At 43.7% G+C, this 21626-nt stretch overlaps 1 protein-coding gene across 14 annotated transcripts in view; it reads right to left on the bottom strand.

Moving 5' to 3' along the window:
• The window catches only part of celf4 (CUGBP, Elav-like family member 4), a 100026-nt gene that overhangs the window by 53901 nt on the left and 24499 nt on the right, over window positions 1–21626 (bottom strand). For all 14 annotated transcript variants that reach the window (XM_083564148.1, XM_083564155.1, XM_083564159.1 and 11 more), the window contains exon 2: window positions 17766–17848. In XM_083564148.1, coding sequence (XP_083420274.1) covers window positions 17766–17848 — 83 coding nt within the window. The remainder of the gene's footprint in view (window positions 1–17765; window positions 17849–21626) is intronic.

The raw sequence follows: 21626 nt of genomic DNA, 5'->3' as shown, positions 1-21626 counted from the left end.
TGTATAAAAGTGTAATAAGATGTTGCACCTTGTCAGGGATCCACCAGTCACACCTCCACCTGTCACTCCAAACAGCTCCCCCACATACTAATCAGCTACACCTTGCCCCTTATCAGTTTGCACTCTATTTAAGCCCCGTTCTCCCACCAGTTCTTTATCCGTTCTACTGCTTAGGCTTAAGAACACTGTCGGACTATCCTAACACTCTGTTTCTGGTACTTATTGGTTACAGGACTCTGTGTGTTTTGTTTGCTCATAGTTTTCACCAGGATTGTTGAACCTGGAGTTTCGTTGTGTTTTTTTTTCAGTTTTCTGCCTTGCTCTATATTTCTTCCATTAAAAACCTTTGTGGATTGCACTTCGGTTTTCCGGCACGCTCTTTCGCCTGACACACCTGTAAATCGTATGGTGAGGTTTTTATTATTCGTTTCAACCAACTGCATGGCGTGCAAACAAATTCCAGTCGTACGAAAGAATACAGTTGGAACTGTAACCTTCTCAAACTAGTTGTCAGGGATTCACCCTGCCACGCCCCCCTCTGTAGCTGTCAGGGATTCACCCTGCCACGCCCCCGTCTGTAGCTGTCAGGGATTCACCCTGCCACGCCCCCGTCTGTAGCTGTCAGAGATCCACCCTGCCACGCCCCCCTCGATAGCAGTCACGCTGCTTCCCAAGATTACCGACAGCTGTGGCTCATGAAAGATCAGACTACATAAACTCACGTTCTTGAGTCACAGGCTGTCGGTCGTTATATTGTCAAGCTGGACAATCGCGTGGCTGCTCGACCGCCGGCTGTATATGCGAATTCCACTTCCGACTTGGATTACTCATTGCCGAAGGCTTTATGGATTATGCTTGGGACATTCGAACTCAGTGGACAACGCGTATCGAGCGGATGTCTTTGTTTGTTGTTTTCAACGGCTTATGAGTGTTTTTGTGTTGTACGGTTGTTGAAATAAAAGGACAATGATCGGACTATATCGGCTTCCGCGTCTGCAGCCTGACAGAACTACCGACCTATACCGAACGCGGATTCGCCATTCCGCAATTCCGACCGCAACGGATCGGCAGCTGAACCCGGCTTCGGATTTCCTCCGGAAGCTCAGTGCCGCTTCTCGCGGTTTAGATCCACAGAAGCCGGATCATGAGAGCGCGGCTGCGCCACGCCCCTCAGAGAGCGCGAGGGGATTACCGGCTCGTTACTCGGGGAAAAAAGACAAATTGGGCGGATTTCTGCAAGGCATCGGCGAGTATGTGGCTGTTAACATTTCCCGGTTTCCTTCCGAACGAGCCAAGATTGCCCTTTGTATTTCCCTCCTGTCTGGAGAAGTTCTTGCCAAAGCCAGCTCACTATGGAGCGCCAAAGGGGGCAAATTCGGCTCATTTGCCGAATTCAGCGGGCTGCTTCTGGGGAAGTTGGGGATAGAGGTGGTGGATCTCCACTACAGTCCCCTTGAGGAGGAAGGTGCTCCATTCCAAGGTTCTCAAGAGCACGCGGCTCCGTGCTGGATCTCCCATGAGCCTGCAGCTCAGCCCCAATGTTTTGATGAGAGGGCTGCTTCATCTCAGGGTCTCTACCAGCGTGCTGCTGTGTTCCGGGGTTCTCGTGGACGCACCACACCATCTCCGAGCGTCGGCGAGCACACCATGCCGTCACAGAGCTTCTACAGGCGTGCCGCTCTGTTCCGAGGTTCCCGTGGGCGTGCCACGCCGCCACAGTGTCTCCAGGAGCGTGCTTTCCCGCCACAGAGTCTTCACGAGAGCGCCGCGCCGCCACAGAGTCTTCACGAGAGCGCCGCGCCGCCACAGAGTCTTCACGAGAGCGCCGCGCCGCCACAGAGTCTTCACGAGAGCGCCGCGACGCCACAGAGTCTTCACGAGAGCGCCGCGCCGCCACAGAGCCGTCACGAGAGCGCCGCGCCGCCACAGAGCCATCACGAGAGCGCCGCGCCGACACAGAGCCTCCAGGAGCATGCTTTCCCGCCACAGAGCCGTCACGAGAGCGCCGCGCCGCCACAGAGTCTCCAGGAGCATGCTTTTCCGCCACAGAGTCGTCACGAGAGCGCCGCGCCGACACCTCCGGTCACAGAAGGCGAAGTGACTCCTCCGAGTCCCTCTCCAGACGACGCCACATCCCAGAGCCCCTTCCAAGGCGACATCTCGCCCACGGAAAGCTCGGCTCTGCCCCAGGTCCCTCCAGAGAGCTCCGCCCAGCTCCAGGTCCCTCCAGAGAGCTCCGCCCAGCTCCAGGTCCCTCCAGAGAGCTCCGCCCAGCTCCAGGTCCCTCCAGAGAGCTCCGCCCAGCTCCAGGTCCCTCCAGAGCGCTCCGCCCAGCTCCTGGCTCCTCAAGAGGGCACGACTCCGCTCCAGGCTCCTCCCGAGAGCTCGTCTCCGCTCCAGGCTCCTCCCGAGAGCTCGTCTCCGCCTCCGAGCGACCCCACGAGCTCGTCTCCGCTTCAGTGTCCCAAAGAGAGCTCCACTGATGTCGTGGACCTCCAGGCGAGCCCTTCTCCGCTCGTGGATCTCCAGGCAGGCTTCACCTCATTTCCAGGCTGCTCAGTAGGCTCCGATCTGCTCCTAAGGGTCCCAAGGAGCGCCCCTACGCCCAGGGGTTTCCCTGTGCACTCACCCGGCTCCAGGACTGCGAAAGGGAAGTTGAACCGCTGCCCCCGGGTTCCACCGACGGCGACGGCTCACCCCACAGTCCCGCAGAAGGCGACGGCTCACCCCACAGTCCCGCAGAAGGCGACGGCTCGTCTCCAGCGCCCGCAGAAGGCGACGGCTCGTCTCCAGCGCCCGCAGAAGCCGACGTTTCGCCCCCGGGCTCCACAGAAGGCGACGTCTCGCCCCCGGGCTCCACAGAAGGCGACGTCTCGCCCCCGGGCTCCACAGAAGGCGACGTCTCGCCCCAGGGCTCCACAGAAGGCGACGTCTCGCCCCCGGGCTCCACAGAAGGCGACGTCTCGCCCCCGGGTCCTCTTTAGGGCGAAGGATCGCATCCAGGCTCCACGCAGGGCGAAGGATCGCATCCAGGCTCCACGCAGGGCGAAGGATCGCATCCAAGCTCCACGCAGGGCGAAGAATCGCATCCAAGCTCCACGCAGGGCGAAGGATCGCATCCAAGCTCCACAGAGGGCGACGTCTCGCCCCCAGGTCCTCTTCAGGACGACGGATCACCCACAGGATCCCCGCATGGCGACGTCGGTCCTCCAGGTCCCTCTGACGGCGACGTCGGTCCTCCAGGTCCCTCTGACGGCGACGTCGGTCCTCCAGGTCCCTCTGACGGCGACTTCGGTCCTCCAGGTCCCTCTGACGGCGACGTCGGTCCTCCAGGTCCCTCTGACGGCGACGTCGGTCCTCCAGGTCCCTCAGAGGGTGGTACGACGTTCCTGGTCTCCGCCCGGGACGTCCTCCACTCCCCGGTCATTGTCATGGTTGGTGTCCAGTTCCGGTTCCCCGCCATGGAGATCGCTCCGGCTTCAATCCCCGCCAGGGGCTTTACTCAGCCTCCCATCAGCACCGAGGGCGTGGCTCCGTTCCGGATCCTCCTGCAAGGTGTTGTTCCATGCCGGCTCTCCGCAGAGGATGCTCACCAGGCCTCCGTTGCTCCCAGGCGTCTAAGGAGGCCTTCCTCGGAGTGCCCTGGCCCGCCTGGCATAGGTGGGTTTTGGGGCGTCAGGTGTCGCCCCTGGAGGGGGGGGGTACTGTCAGGGATTCACCCTGCCACGCCCCCCTCTGTAGCTGTCAGGGATTCACCCTGCCACGCCCCCGTCTGTAGCTGTCAGGGATTCACCCTGCCACGCCCCCGTCTGTAGCTGTCAGAGATCCACCCTGCCACGCCCCCCTCGATAGCAGTCACGCTGCTTCCCAAGATTACCGACAGCTGTGGCTCATGAAAGATCAGACTACATAAACTCACGTTCTTGAGTCACAGGCTGTCGGTCGTTATATTGTCAAGCTGGACAATCGCGTGGCTGCTCGACCGCCGGCTGTATATGCGAATTCCACTTCCGACTTGGATTACTCATTGCCGAAGGCTTTATGGATTATGCTTGGGACATTCGAACTCAGCGGACAACGCGTATCGAGCGGATGTCTTTGTTTGTTGTTTTCAACGGCTTATGAGTGTTTTTGTGTTGTACGGTTGTTGAAATAAAAGGACAATGATCGGACTATATCGGCTTCCGCGTCTGCAGCCTGACACTAGTGTGCGGCCTTTATTGTTAAATAAATATCTCTAAAACACTCTGTAAAATAGTACAACACTTAATTACAAAAATACAAAAACAGTACTGAATCATAAAAAGAAAATTAAATATATTAATGAATAAATATAAGCATATAATCACAAAATTATAAATAATAAATATAATATATAAAAAAAAACAAACAGGACGTGGCATCAGTGATTTGCCCCTAGAGGCCACTCTTGTAATGACAGCGAACCGGAAGCCGGAAAAACTATCGGTATGGATTTTTAGTCGATAGCCGTTAGTTCCTAACTAAAATTGGCAAAAGAATGCTTATTTGGTCAACCTCTACTAAATATATACAAATAGTGTTTGATTTATTTTGTTAAACTGTATTTCAGAAAGAGTTTGGAACTCGGAAGTGAAGTTTGTCAAATATTGTTACTTAAAAATAACAAAAACTTCTCAAATAACAAAAACTTTAATTAAATTATGAATTATTTGGCACAGGTGCGATTCCTGTCAAGTGTCAGGGCCAAGCAAGTCCGGTTGGGCTGCTCGACTGCATAGTTTAAATCAGATTTACAGCTTACACACACACACACACACACACACACACACACACACACACACACACACACACACACACAGCGCCAACACAGGAGCATGTTAACACAGTGGACAGAGAGTCCAGAATGCGAATGCTATTGTTCTGTATAATTCTCTTTGTATGAGCGACAGGTCAGCGAATCCGACGTGATTATACCGAAAAAGTATTAATAATTAAAAATCTCACTGCAGGAAAAAAAGAGACAGAGGGTAAAAAAATACACTGTAGAAGAATGAAGGGCGAAAGAGAAAGAGAGAGAATGGGAAATGAACTGAACCAGCGAGAGAGAGAGAGAGAGAGAGAGAGAGAGAGAGAGAGAGAGAGAGAGAGAGAGAGAGAGAGTACGAAAGCATGATTTAACAAATGCTGCTTCCTCTGCTTTCCTGTGCTCTGCTGTCTCGTCCCTCGGTAGCAGCATCCCACACACACACACACACACACACACACAGGCTGCATTTAGAGCAGGCAAAATCCACCGTTTCCTCCACTCTCGTCCTTAGAGGACAGAGACGTGAATGATGTAGGAAAGAGACAGAGGCATAGAGTGAAAAAGAGAGAGAGTGTGTATTAGAGAGAGAGAGAGAGAGAGAGAGAGAGAGAGAGAGAGAGAGAGAGAGAGAGAGAGAGAGAATGACACAGCAATTGTGTGACAGAGGGAGAAAGACGGAAGAGACAGCACAAGAAATTAAGCATGCTTTGAGGCAATGAGAAAGGAAAGGGCTAGACAGAGAGGCCAACAATGCACTGAGAAAAGTGGGATGGAGATGTGTGTGTGTTGGTGTGTGTGTGTGTGTGTGTGTGTGTGTGTGTGTGTGTGTGTGTGTGTGTGTGTGTGTGTGTGTGTGTGCAGTCAAGTAGCAGATGTACAAAACAAAAGATATTCATGAAGACTAGTAGTGGCGGAATACATTTCTCGGGATATATATATCTAGGGTAAAGGATTGTAGGCGAACAAACAAACAAATAAACAAACAAGCAAACAAATAAAGTAATAAAAAGGTAAAGAAATAAATGCTAAATAAATAAATACTGGTTTAATATTTATGGTATTTATATATTTATATATAAATGCACTTTCACAAGCAGAACTCGCCGGCCACTTTAATAGGAACGCCTTCATTCCTGTTTATATAGTGGGCAACCAAATCCAGATTATTCCAGACTGAATAAACATTGCTTGGTCTTTTTCCAGGCTTTAGCAGCGTAGTTTCCGCTTACTGTTCTGTCTGGAATCTAGCATGCTCTCCTGTTGGATCACATTAGCCTTGACTTTTGACATGCTGTGTGATCAGACATGCTTTTCTGCTCACTATGGGTGTAACGAGTAATTATTTGAGTTACCGTAACCTTCCTGTCAGTTTTGACTGGTTTCTCACCATCGAACATTTCCATCACCTTGCACAAACCAAGCAGAAGTAATGGGACAACAGAACAATGTATATTATGATATAAAGCTATACACATGAACACATTTTAGTCACCCCCCCCCCCCCCTCCTATATACACTTACATAACTGGGACTGAACCCTCACTATTATCATGTCTCATATAACACTCTTTATATTCTGTATCAACTCAGGCTATGGAACACGACAGGATATCAGCATTGTGTGGGATAATTAGATCAGATCCTTCTACCGTGCTGCTATACTCTTAATTGGTCAGTAGTTTCGGACAGTAGTGCATTCGTATGTCGGAAAGGGTGTTAAAGGAAGAAAAGTGTTGAATTGTATTAAGCTTTGCTATAATTAAACAGAGTCTCCAGTGTACCAGTCAGTAGGTTTTCCACCACGGGAAAGTCTTCAGTACCTCACATTTCTTGATTGCTTGCTTTGTTGACTAACTATATACTTATATACAGGTTTACTGTTATTTACTTATATAAATACAGCTTTTGTGGATTTTATAAGGTTGATGAAAGGGCACAAATTACACACACACATTCCCAACAGAGAGGCAGATAAAAAAAAGAAAGAGAAAGAAAGATAAAAAGAGAGAATCAGTAAAAAAAAAAAAAATAATAATAATAATTATATATGTTATTTAAAAGACATGATGAAGAGAAAATTTGATATTCCAAAAATAAATCATGATAAGGCTTATATATAAGAAAGACATTCTCTTGTCTGAATGAAATCATTTCAAAAACATGCAATGAACACACACACACACACACTCACACACGCACAGAAATAAGACACATGGACACAACAGCTATCGATTGCTTCCCAGCACACATCACCACAACTTTCACAAATTGCTATTGAGAAGTGACCTGTAATGCAATTACTGCCCAATCCGGGGCAGAAGTGGCCATCAATAATTAAAAGGTGGCCGGGTTGCGGCTTGCTGTCCCGCTATTATTCCCGTGCTGTTATCCGCATGTGCGGCTACTAAACCGTTGTGCCGCCGGGCCTGAAACAAGATTTGCGAAAATATGTCTTTCAATAAAACCAATCATGGCGGACGGATGCCCGCTGCTGCTGAGTTTATTATTCCCGTGGAATAGTTCTCTCACAGAAGGCTGGAACACAGCAGTGCGATATTAACCGTCGACAAATCACTGGGCCCAACTGCCGTCTGTGTGAAGTCGCCGATATTAGCAGTTATATCATCTGCCCGCTGTCTTAAACCGAGTCAGCATCGTAAGAGCATTGCGTAAAGTTTGCTTGTCACTAACGAGCACTTTTTTACTCTCGGGGTGGAACATAGAATCCCTGAAAATGACTGACAGTCCATAATGCAGGCTGACAGCAATACGCCTAATAGACTAGGCTTTATATATATACTTATATATTTACCATCCACTTCGTTAGGAACACCAGTAACCACATCTAAGGCTCATCTGAATGCCAAATTATGTTCCAGCAGTGCGATGCAAAAAGAATAATTCAATAAATTTTTATTTTATTTCTTTTGCGCTTTTTAATGGACATTGCGCTTTTCAATGGACACAGCAGCTTTACAGAAAAGAAGAATTATAGAACAAAATTCACTTATGATTCATTTGGGTTTATTTATCCCAGCAAATTTTAGCCACTTGGTTCTTTCGAATCAAAATGAACGAATCTTTTTTTGGAGTTATTTGGTTCGATTCGTTCCTTAAACCCTGTGATCACCTGCATAGCGTATATGGGAGTCGCGTGACAGAAGAATGACTCAGACCTGAGGACTGACCAGATAAAGAAAACAAACAATGAACAAATTCTCTTTTAGACTACTCGTTTTTCCGAGTCACGTTAAAGGCTCGTTCAAAGCAAACGAATCGTTCACGAGAGACCTATCGCTAATGAGCAAGTCTGGGGCGACTGCGGCTAGGCAAAAAAAATCTCCTTTAGATGGTGTGAAGAAGAAACCTTGAGAGGAATCGGACCCAAACCCATCCTTTTTGGGTGACACTAACAGTATAATTATAAATCTTTAAAACTTCAAAACATCGGGAAGTGAGAAAGAAACCATGAACAGTGGAGTGTGTGATAATGAGTAATGTCCTTTTTACATTCTTATACAGTCAGTTGGAACCAGTTGGAACCAACATCTGAGATGATTCAAAACCAACACCTCCATGCCCGAGCCTTTAAATGTTCCATGATGGAGAAACGTCATGTAGAACGTAAATTTTGCTGCTGATCTCATGAAATTTCCACACACAGCATACCTAAGAGTTTGGGGGGGATTATACCAAGTCTAGAAAAATAGCAACTCTTTTCAAGCATGATGAGCAGAAAAGAATATGCGCAAATGCAGATGCAGTGGATGTGCTGCAAAAGCAGAAGGTTGTGTAAGGTTGTACTCCTGTCAGCCAAGAACACAAGCCTATCATGAGCAGAGAATCACTTGTGTGAATAAGTGTTTGTTTAAAAACGCATTTTTTCCCCTCTGTTTTGGCCTGAGATGACGTCAGTCAACGAAAACTTAGCTTTTCGGGAAATTCGAAAACGCCGTTTTCGAGTCAGTGTAGTCATTGCTGTGAAGTTTCTAAAAAGCAGCTCGCAGGTCGGATCATCTTACGATTTACAGTTTAGCACAGTTCAGTGTGGATGAGCAACTTTTGGGGAAACGACCGAAAAAACGAAATTGTGGCCGTGGAGCGTTTTTTTTTTTTTTACCAAAAACGTCGTTTTTCGAATTTATTTATGTCTATATCGAATTTATTAGTGTAAACGTAGACTTAAAATAAGGTTTTAGAAGCTTTCTTTATTTGTAAATTGCAAAATAAACAGGTTTGGGTCCTAGTTCAAGTCAAAGGAGAATTCAATGCTACTGCATTCAATGCCATTCTATTCAATTGTGTGCCTCCAAACTTGGGAAAGAGCTCATTATAAAATGAAGAAAATCGAAAGGTGTAGAGAAAATAACTAGAGAAAATGTGTGTCAGAGACAGGAAGTATAAAGAGCCTGTAAGTTCGCTGCCTGTAAGTTTGCGGCGCAGTTCGTCTGCGGTCCTTTTCCCTCCTCCCTCTTTCGCTCGGAGAACAAGTTCATATTGACCACGGCAGTGACTTATTGAAAGAGCTGCCATGAAAGTGGGTTGCACAGTCAATCAATGGCATAGATTTCTCGGCCGGAGTATTATCTCACACAATCGGCCAGTAGTGAGCCAGCGATCGAGAGCCGTCGGGAGAAAGAGAGAGATGGAATAGAAATGTGACGGGGTCTTGTGTTCCGTTCTTGTTTTTTTATTTCCTCCCTCGATCATTTTCATTTTCCATGCGTGTGGCGTGTGACGTGTTCGAATGCATTTCCATATGAGGTCAGAAATCGCACATCGATCCACAATCTTTATCCCACCCACTGCTTCTGAGTCACTCGCGTGTGAGAGCTAGTGTGTGTGTGTGTGTGTGTGTGTGTGTGTGTGTGTGTGTGTGTGTGTGTGCGTGTGCGTGTTTTGGCTTTTCTGCATACAGTAGGCACGTGTCTGTGTTGGTGTTCTAGGTGTCTACACGGCTCTAATAGCAAACAGCATGAACGTGAGTCAGCACTGACTGGTTTTGTATGAATATTTATGCGCATGTGGACTATTTATGCTGGTAAACACAGTCAGACACTGAAATCTGTGGCATGAGCTCCTGGGCCAAAATCAATAAAGTCTGCAGGGCCGAGCCGGATCCAGATCTGGATGCACCTGGTATTACACTCGTCTGGAATGGAAGGTTTGGGTGGAGCCACATTGTATTTATCACCTATAGCAATTTTTTTTTAGATATTAGCTGATATATGTGGTGTAGTTCTAGAGTTCTTTCTGCGCCTAGTGGTCAAAATAAGAATTACAACACATGCTGAGAGAAGTCCGTTAGGGCATCAACCACGCTGCCCCACACTTACTCTACACTTGAATTGTTGTAAATATCAGGAAGGGAAAAGCAGGAGATTTTGACTATAATTTCGATTTTCACATATAATTCAGATATAGTTTCGCACTGTGATCTGGATTGGCACTGTGAATCTGATTCTCGTTTTGATTCAAATTGTAATTTGAATTCTCATTGTGACTCTGTTCCTCATTCTGATTTCAATTCTCGTTGGGATTTTGATTCCCCTTTTAAATGGAATCCTCGCTGTGATTCGGATTTCGACTCTCACTTATTCTGATTTTAGTCCTGCTTTAGATTTGGATTTGATTTTCAATCTGGTTAAAATTTCCATCGCGAAATTTCCATACCTATTTGTTTCCATTTACATTGTCTTATCTTCATTCAGATTTTCATTCTGATTCGAATTCTGATTAGCGCTCTGGTTCTCTGAATCTGATTCCTATTATAATCCCAGTTCTTTGTCTAGGAATTTAGAAGTTGTGATTCGGATTCTTACTGCGATTGGTTCTGATTCTCTTTCTTAATCGGATCCCTATTCACGTTATACGGTTTCACGACGATTTACAACACTCTCATTCCGCACCTCTAGATAACCCCCCCGATGCTTCTCTAGTTTGACTTGTGCAGTTCATCGCTCCTGGAATGGACTCAATCAAATGAGGCCGATTGAAATTATTATTATTTTTGTATCCAAATGCAAGAGGTGGTTAATCCATTTAATGATCCGTTAAATAGAAGGATAATCGACGTGTAAACTTTTGGATCTAATTACTTCGCTCGCAGATTACATTCGGAATCTGTGTGTGCGATTCCTGCTACAATGACGACTCTTATTATTGCAAACACGATTTATTTGTCACCGTGTTTCGGCCCATTTAAGAAAAAAAAAAAGACAGTTTTGTGTTTATCATTTCATAATATCATCATGCTGATTTTCTTTTGAATGGATAAACCGCATAAGGAGCTGCTTGCTCACAGTAAATGATTCCAATATGAATGTTAGAATTACTGGATTAAAAAAAATAAATTATATATTCAATATATTTCAGCTAGTTATAACAGACTTATGAATGGATAATGAAGGTTAGCCTTCATTATAACAACAGTACGTCACAAAGTGTGCATTTTTTCTTTTTCTCGAATTCAAATGATGTCCTGATATTATATGTACCTGTGAATTTTAAGCACGTATGTAACTAAATTAATTAAGTTATACATGATTTCACAATATGAAATTATATATTAGCAATTTTACATGAACTACTTTTCAAAATACAATTTTTAATAAAGGTTAATAAAATGGTATAAAACTTCTGAAAATATATCATTTGATACATCTGAAAATTGTATTGTGACATACTTTATAATGATATTGATATTATACACTACATGGACAAAAGTATTTGGACACCTGACCTCTCCGAGTCATCGGTGGTTGAACTAGGAGACCAAAACCTGTTCCAGATTGACACTGTGCACAAAGCCAGCTCCATGCAGATATGGTTTACATGGGTTGGAAGTGGAAGATCTCCTGCTATAGATATCTGACCTCAACTCTACAGAACACCATTGGGATCAATTGGAAAGTTTTTCTCTTATTCCCCTGGAACTGAATATCCAAAACTCCTATTCTTTAGCACTTGACACACAGTTTGCATTTTATTGCTGTTATTTTGCCAATTTTGTCAAAAAAGCTGAAAGAGCACACCGGAGTGAGTAATGCTATTGGCTGTGCTTGTATTATTAGCTCAGGGCTAACATTAGCATGTCGGACCTGGACGCTGCTTTCTGTCTCTCTCTCCTTCGTGCCTTATATTTCTCTCTTTGACAGCAGTGCCGGCATGGTGCACATCATCAGACCTTTTCGAACATAAAAAAATAAAAAATAAAAAATCTAAAATCTATCAACCCGTCAAGTGAACTGGAAAAAAGCGAGTGAGAGGGAGAAGAAGAGAGAGTAAAGAAGAACAAGAGAGCGAGAGGCTATTAAAGAGAGAAAGTGCTAGGAAGACTGAGTATTAAAGGGGGGAGGGAGAAGGAAAGGGGAGAGAGAGGCTAAAGAAGGGAAAGGCAGAAAAGTTTTGAAGAGAGAGATGGAGAGAATTAAAAGAGATAGATAGATAGATAGATAGATAGATAGATAGATAGATAGATAGATAGATAGACAGACAGACAGACAGACAGACAGACAGACAGACAGACAGACAGACAGACAGACAGACAGACAGACAGACTGACAGACAGACCCATGAGAGAGTAAGACTGAGATGAGGTATTGATAGAGAGATAGAGCAAGGGTACGGAAGGAGAGATACATGGACAAAGAGATGTCTCAAAGGGATAGAGATATAGGGAAAGGGGGAGTAGAAGAGAGAAAGAGAGAGATAGTAATACAGAGGACAGGGGACAGAAAGAAGAGAGAGAGAGAGAGAGAGAGAGAGAGAGAGAGAGAGAGAGAGAGAGAGAGAGAGAGGGCATGAAAGAGAGATGATGAGAGAGTGTGAAAGAGAGAAATAAGTCTCTGGGGAAAAGAGAGACAGAGAGAAAGAGAGATCGAGAAATAAAAGTCTCAGACGGATAGAGATTCATATTGATTTTTGTTTATTTATTTACAGTAATGTTTAGCCGAAGCTTGGATTTCTTTTTAAGGTTAGGCCATGTCCCAAATGGGTTCCTGTTTAATTCGCCCTGCCCCTGAACAGTGTATTACATAATGGAGTTATACACCCTACCTAGTGCCCTAAATACATAATATCAGCACACTTTGTGTGTGTGTGTGTGTGTGTGTGTTTGTGTGTGTGTGTGTGTGTGTGTGTGTGTGTGTGTGTGTGTGTGTGTGTGTGCTTATATAAAATAAACAAACTATGTTCTACAGTGTTCAGTAGTTTAATCTGTATGGAAGGCATGCAGCAGAGAAACACACATACACAGGGAGAGACACAAAGACGTGTGTGATAAACAGCAGTAAGAAAGATAGACTGCAATCAGAGAGACACACAGCAGTATGACAGATGTGAGGGACAGAGAGAGACACACATCAGTGAGAAAGACACCTAGCAGTAAGAGAGAAAGACAGCAATGAAAGAGTGAGAGAGAGCGAGACATGGCAGACAGTAAGACACTCAGCAATCAGAGAGACACACCAGTGTAAAAGACTATAGATAGATAGATAGATAGAGAGAGAGAGAGAGAGAGAGAGAGAGAGAGAGAGAGAGAGAGAGAGAGAGAGAGAGAGAGAGCACAGAGCAAGAAAGGGGTATAAAGGACAGGAGACCAAGAATGAGTGCATGAAAGAGAGAGAGTTTGAGAGAGAGGGGGGTGGAGTGTAATTGAGGGAAAGATAATAGGAAAAGACAGAGAGATCGAGAAAACCACACCAGGTATCAAAATAAACCACTGTATTTTTGTATTAAAAAAATACTCAAAAAGACTTTTACAAGGGAGCATGAAATTTCTTCACAAACGTTCCATCAGTTGGTCTGTTTGATCTGTTCCTTCACCGTCACACCGACTTCGCTGATTCAGTAAACAATGTTTAATAGCAACAGCTTTTCTCTGCCTGAGTCACGCAATCAATCTGATCTATATGCAACAACACATCAAATATACGTACATTTCCCTGCGATCTGCCGCATAAAGGTCAGTTTTGAAGTAACCGACAGTTTAATGTTGAACAGTTTGCAAAAGACTCGTGATTGTGTCCTAATTTAGTTACCTGGTGTTCGGTTACGAGGGTCTACTTTACGTCAGAAACACCGACTCGATGACAAACACATCATTCATAAGAAGAAAACTGATGACACCTGCATTTATAGCAACTCGTTTCTAACTAATTAATCACTTGATTGTTAATCATAAATATAATAATATATTGTGTCAGGAAGTCGTTCATGCAAAATCATGATCTACAAAACAGCGACTTCAATTAGGGGACAATATTCGACTATCAAATATTCATTTATCGAACAATTCTGGGCAAACGACTGAGTAGGCACCAATCAGAGGAGGCATTTTTATGATGTCATCACATAGATTTTTTACAAAATATTTTACAGGCTTTTAAAACTAGAAAAATACAAAACACAAGTATTTTAATACAAAATATGAAGCCATTTTCCTCAAACCTCCCGAATACAAATGACCAAATCCTATTTTATACCTATTTGAAATACATGTATCATAAATACTGCCCATCCCTAATAAAGGCCGCAGTGAGAGAGACACACAGTAGTGATGGTGATAGACAGTAGTGAGAGAGACACACAGTAATGATGCTGATGGACAGCAGTGAGAGAGACACACAGTAGTGATGCTAATAGACAGTAGTGAGAGAGACACACAGTAGTGATGCTGATAGACAGTAGTGAGAGAGACAAAGTAGTGATGGTGATAGACAGCAGTGAGAGAGACACACAGTAATGATGCTGATGGACAGCAGTGAGAGAGACACACAGTAGTGATGGTGATAGACAGCAGTGAGAGAGACACACAGTAGTGATGCTGATAGACAGCAGTGAGAGAGAGACACAGTAGTGATGGTGATAGACAGCAGTAAAAGAGACACAGTGGTGATGGTGATAGACAGCAGTGAGAGAGACACAGTAGTGATGGTGATAGACAGCAGTAAAAGAGACACAGTGGTGATGGTGATAGACAGCAGTGAGAGAGACACACAGTAGTGATGCTGATAGACAGCAGTGAGAGAGAGACACAGTAGTGATGGTGATAGACAGCAGTAAAAGAGACACAGTGGTGATGGTGATAGACAGCAGTGAGAGAGACACAGTAGTGATGGTGATAGACAGCAGTAAAAGAGACACAGTAGTGATGGTGATAGACAGCAGTAAGAGAGACACACAGTAGTGATGGTAATAGACAGCAGTGAGAGAGACACACAGTAGTGATGGTAATAGACAGCAGTGAGAGAGGCACACAGTAGTGATGGTAATAGACAGCAGTGAGAGAGGCACACAGTAGTGATGCTGATAGACAGCAGTGAGAGAGGCACACAGTAGTGATGGTGATAGACAGCAGTGAGAGAGACACACAGTAGTGATGGTGATAGACAGCAGTGAGAGAGACACACAGTAGTAAAGCTGATAGACAGCAGTGAGAGAGACACACAGTAGTGATGGTGATAGACAGCAGTGAGAGAGACACACAGTAGTCATGGTGATAGACAGTAGTGAGAGAGACACACAGTAGTGATGCTGATAAACAGTAGTGAGAGAGACACACAGTAGTGATGCTGATAAACAGTAGTGAGAGAGATACACAGCAAGAGTCACAAAAGCAGTGAGACAGAGAAAGAGAGAGAAAGAGACCAGCAGCAGTGAGAGAGAGAAAGAGAGAGAAAGAGATCAATAGAGAGAAAGATTTGCACAGCAGGGGACATACAGAAACACATTGATGGACACCTGGAAGCTGGAACCACTGTGCGAGTCGTGCTGTTGTTGAAAACTAATCAACGCGTAATCCATCGTTCGCCACGGTTCGTTTATCTAAAAGGCCAGTCCCGCAAAGTTGATTTTGCTCGCTTAGCGCTCGCGAGACGGACCCGCTGCCTCCTCCATCACACCTCGGATTGCTAATTAAAGTTCCTATTAAATGATAGCCAAAAGTACTGACTTCAATTTAAGTCGTTAGAGAAGGCTGACTCTACATTTCCACAGCTCTGCGTCCTCACAAAGAGACGAGGCTCTGGATCGCTGTCACTTACACGTCGGTGGAACAGCCATTAACACCGAACTACACAAGTTACACTGGTTCACTAGTTACACTGGAAACAGATGGAAAATTTATATAGAAAACATATACATGTATATTAGGAGTGTAAATGTAAAAATGTCCGGTACATGGCTTACAGTTTGGTACACACGTGGACCAAATGCAATCCTTTTTGCGGAACATAGTTTAAATCGGAGTTCCCTCAGGAACGTATTAAGTGGCGCAGTGCAAGATTGTTTAGTCTCCGCCTCGCACTTTGCAATTTTTTTTATATTATTATTAAACTTTGCAACCCTACAAAGAACAACTTGAGAATTGACTACGTTTTTTTTCTCTTTCTTTTTAAGTAATTAACATATTAAAAGCGACTTGGTGCATTGCGTTCCATGGGGAATGAAGACAACAGAGAGCATGTGATCCATTTACTGATTTGCTGTAAAAAAAGTGGAAGACAACTTGTATCTCCTCCACTAATATAATTTACGATCGAAACCGGTAGTAGGAACGCATAATGTTGACTTCAGAGTACATCAACTAAATATAAAAATCGTGAACATGGCAACAGTGTATAGCAGTCTCAGGTTCACAAAGTCAAATTTGAGAATTTTTAAGATCTTTTTAAGGCCATTATGAATTAAATTTACGACCAATATCACAACGTCAAAAACGCACTCACAAATACGTTGTTAGTGACTGGCCTTAACCGAGCCTTAAATCAATTATTTTCAAGCCAAGTATCGCTAAACTTTTACTTCCCCATTGCTGAAAAATAAAATCCTTTTTACATCTGTGGTAGCGTCCAAGAGAGATTCACGCCGTGGCAGGTGGTGGTTGAATGTGTTTGAAATGGCATGTGAAGAAAGGCTTTCTTTTCGACTAGCCAAATTTTTTGGTGGGGTTAATGTCAGGTATTTTATGTCCTTTTGTGAGTGTAGTTGAGCAGGAGGGTTTTGCTAAAAACTGGCAACCCTGGTTAATAATATTAGCCCTTATTTGAGCAATGGGAAAACTGCTGTATAGGCCACAGTGGAACAAAGAGATTTGAGAGGGACAAAAGATGTAGCTACTGTAGCTGTTAATCAAAAATAGAACACAGAAAAGGTCTACAGTGTGTGTGTGTGTGTGTGTGTGTGTGTGTGTGTGTGTGTGTGTGTGTGTGTTTGCGTGTGTTTGCGTGTAAGAGACAGGAAAAGGAAGCAATGCCCAAAGCGGAATCGTTTCGCTTCTCTTGCCTTACGTTCTGTGTCTCTGTTTTGCATCTACGTCATAATTACTCGCATCAAAGACATACAGCTCGATCCAGGTGACTGTCGACCTCCCTGGAGGCTTCATTAAAACAGACCACACCGAACTGAACCGAACCGAGAAAGAGCTGACAGAGACACATCAAAACACGTGTGCGCACGTTGACACACGTGCCACGGTAGAAAAACAAAGCGTAGAGAGGCTTCTTTGGCTTCTTTTTTCCCGCCATAAGTCCTGGGTGACGATGTTAACATGTGTGCGCGCACACACACACACACACACACACACACACACACACACACACACACACACACACACGCACACACACACGCTTTGGAAAGTAGACGTCTGCTCGGAATGCGTGTGAGTGAGCAAGCAAGAGTCTGAGAACGAAATTTGCATATTTGTAAACATTAGCATATTTGTGTACTGTGCAGATTTTGTGTGTGTGTGTATATATTCATTTGTGTGCTGCAAAAGCAAAAAAGCAAAAAAATTAAATAAAATAAAAATAAAAAAAAAAAAACCAGGAGGTGGAGATGACGATAGGCTCGATTTGAGGTCAGGGGTTCGATTTTGTCGGCGGGGTTGGACAGGGTCCAGCTCCACCCCTGGACTGTTTGGTTCTGCAGAATAGACTGTCTCAATGCATTTGCTGAAGGAAATAAGATGACCTACCCCTGGCAATGTCTTCTGCTCGTGCAGGGCCGTCTGAGCTTTCAGTGCTGACTCTCTGGCACAGTATGTGAGAAAGGCACAGCCTATAAGAGAACAAGAGAGAGAGAGAGAGAGAGAACGGGAGAAAAAGAAAGAAACTTTACTTACATTAAAGGCACTTTGAGTAAAAGAGACCAGAGACAGATTTAAAACAAGGTCAGAACTATTTTAGTGCACAACAGTAAAGCAAATTAAGTATACGAGTTCGGTTCTCTTGGAAAATCGGAAGGATGGGACAAGGGTGCGAATCGCAGCCTTGTTTTTATGTGTGTGTGTGTGTGTGTGTGTGTAGGTGTGTGTTTGTGTGTGAGGGAAGAAATGTGCAAGAGTGACAGAGAACTGCTGTCATCGTTTCCTTTGACAAACTCATGAGTGTCCATATGTTCAGTGCCTCCTAATATTCACTTCACACCTGGATCACTCAGGTATGTGTGTGTGTTTGTGTGTAGTGAAGAAGAGCAATGCGCTTTGCAAAATGCCCCCCAAAAACACACATTTTCCCATGTATATGCTTGATATTTATAAAAAAAAAAATAATAAATGTCCTTGCTTTAATATAAGTCCCCTAAAGGCAACAGGGGATGGTGGTGGGGGGTGGGGCATATTTGTTAATGAAGTGGGTAAATATGACTATGCAAAATCTGGCTTAATTGCTAATATTTAGAGTCGCTAATGGTTATGCTAATGCAGGTTTTTAATACTAAACCTACAGTCGATTTATTCTGGGAAGCGAAAGAAAAATAAATACATCTTGCTGGGACCATTTACCTGGTAAAGGATGTCCCGTAGAGGCCGGTAGCATCTGTTCGGATCTTACATAAGGACAATAATACGCTTGGATTAAAGTACATGATATACCGAAGAATTTAAGGGGAATAAAAAAAGTTTGAGTGTCAATAGGGTTGCAAAATTCCAGGAATTGGCAAGAATGAAAACTTGCCATTTAAATTAACGTGAATTAATAGAAGTAAACTGGGAATTTACAAAATAGAAAAGTTGCCATTAACAGGAATCTTCTAGCAGCATGATTTTGGTTAAAACAACTGGATTTAATGCGATTTCGGTTTAATTTCTACCTGCACAGTCATCGATCGTTGATCATCGATCATTGAGGCCACGCCCCCTACCTGCATTGTGCATTCCACTATAACATTACACACATCATTTCTTAAATCCTCCCACCCCTTTGCAACCCTAAGTGTCACTTTATCTATAGGTTTAAATCCCACACAAGCCTTTGCTTATTAATCATGGTGGTCAAGGCGTTCTTTAAGGGGAAGGTTCATGCATTCTTTGTGGAAAGAGTCTCCAGTGTCAGTGGTACAGCTGTGCAGCATTAGAATGCTGATGGATATGACATCCTGATTATCCCAAAACAAAGTTCGGATGCATGAATTTACCGCAAAAATGGCTGTTTACAGCTGCCATTACGTAAGTCCCACACTCCTTCCACAAGATAAAAAAAAAGCTATAAACTGATAAAAAAAACTTATTTTACGCATTAAAATTGTGCTATAAGAGCAATACAACACTTTATATATGTCTGATTACAGCGTACGGCTGTAAAAAACGACCGAACAAGACAAGTATGCTTGATTTTTAATTTTTTTTGGATTTAAGACGTCCAGGATGTTCGAAAGCATTCGCGTGATTCGGTAAGGACGAGACGGGCAACGAGAAAGTTTCCGACTCGCATTCTCATATATCCGTATCCATCTCTAATAAACAAGGTGGTATTAGAATGTTTCTATACTTGTTGTGTAACACGGCAACAGATGGCGGCACACGGCTGCACGCCCCGTCCATTATTTTAAAGCTGATCGTGTACAAACGTAGATAAATAAAGTACTTTCTTGTAAACAGAGCCAGTCTCGTAACTTTTTGATACCACCTTTGGTTTTTTATGTCCATGTAAAAAACAATAAAAAGCAGAGCACATAAAGTTGAAATGTATGTAGAAATGCTGTTGAGGATCAGAGATGAAGAGGAAGAAACACAAACCACTGAACAGCACTACAGGGACACTATGAACACACGCACACTCAAACACACTCAAACACGTGCATGCACACACACACACACACTCCCTGAGGCTTGAGCATGAGTCAGCATTAATGTTCCCTGCTGTCCGTTGCGTGTTTAACCCTGGCCGTGCCGTCGTCGGTGTGAGTGTTTGCCTCCTGCAGCCCCGCCTGGGTTTTTTTAATTAACTCTGACTCATTAGCGACAGGGAGCGGCTCAGCATGACAGCCTGGCTCGCTCCTCCGAGGCTCTGTCATTCTGCCATGTTACAGAACATGCTAGCACCCTCACGGGACACGTGTCCACGCTCCAAAACACACACACACAGGCGCACAACACACACACACACACACACACACACACACACACACACACACACACACACACACACACACACACATCTTGTATTAATATCGTTGTGGGTTTTGTACCATTATCTTCTGTTTCTATTCATTTGAATTATCGATCCAATTAATAAATATGCTACATAATAATAACACTAAATTAAATCGTATTTTCTAGTATTTACATTCCAACAGGATGTGGTCTCCAAAGAAAGAAAGAAAGAAAGAAAGAAAGAAAGAAAGAAAGAAAAAGAAAGAAAGAAAGAAAGAAAGAAAGAAAGAAAGAAAGAAAGAAAGAAAGAAAGAAAGAAAGAAAGAAAGAAAGAAAGAAAGAAAGAAAGAAAGAAAGAAAGAAACTGATTCATTTTCATTTGAGGACGCGTTTCCTTTTTTGTCTACGCCGTTATTAGTCGTCAAAAACGTAGCTTTCTGAAAACGCCCTCCAAAGTGAAAACTTTAGTTTGGCTTTCGTAAAAACGTCCTAGCCTGCGAAGACCTGGAAAGTAAATAGACGATTTATTTATTTTTTGCCGAAAAAACGCCGTTTTTAAATGTAGACCTGTAGACGCCTTTATCTTCACTGTAGTTTTCAGGCTACTTTATTTTCAATGAAACGAATATTGGACTAAAGTATTTGGACACCTGAAGTTTCCACAAAGTTGCACACGATTGTATAGGACAGCATTCAATTTTACCTCCACTTGAACTAGGAGACCCAAACCTGTTCCAGCATGACAAGACCCCTGTGCACAAAGAATCAAAAAATCCATGAATACATGCTTTACATGGGTTAGAGTGAAAGATTTTGAGTTGCCTGCTGTAGAGCTCTGACCTCAACCCTATAGAACACCTTTGGGATGAATTGGAATGCTGAATGCACTTTAGGCCTCCTTACTTCACCTCCATGAAAATCTAAAACCCTTGCAGCTGATAGAGCACAAATCTCTACACAAGCACTAGGGTTGCATAGGGGCGGAAAATTTCCGGATACTTTCCGGGAAAGTTTCAATGGAATTTTGGAAATATTTCAAGTCGGAAATTTACTAGAAATTGATGGGAATGTGCATGAATTTAGGGGAATTAATAAAAAATTTGGGGAGATTCATATAAACTGTGTCATATACAAACCTAAATATAAACATTGTGTTTAACACTAATACATATTTAAAAAAAGATTTTTTACTTAATTTTGAGTATAAGTTTGTTGATCAATAGTTTACACACGGCGCAAAAGTTTTAAACATTAATTTATGTAATATTTATGTTATTTATGTAAATGCTCACCAAGATTTTTGGACATTATTTTGTGTGCAGGATTTAAGAAACGATGTGTGTTATGTGATGGAGGAATGCACAGTGCATGTAGGGGGCGTGACCTCAGTAACCCTGCAGTAAGTGTACTGTCTGCATGTGATTGATGAATGTACATGACTACATTTAAGGTCCCTGTTATTGG

Source organism: Silurus aristotelis (assembly GCF_946808225.1).
Source record: "Silurus aristotelis genome assembly, chromosome: 16".
NCBI lineage: Eukaryota > Metazoa > Chordata > Actinopteri > Siluriformes > Siluridae > Silurus > Silurus aristotelis.
Note: the sequence above shows the minus strand (reverse complement) of the source record. Positions and strands in the feature narration are given on the sequence as shown.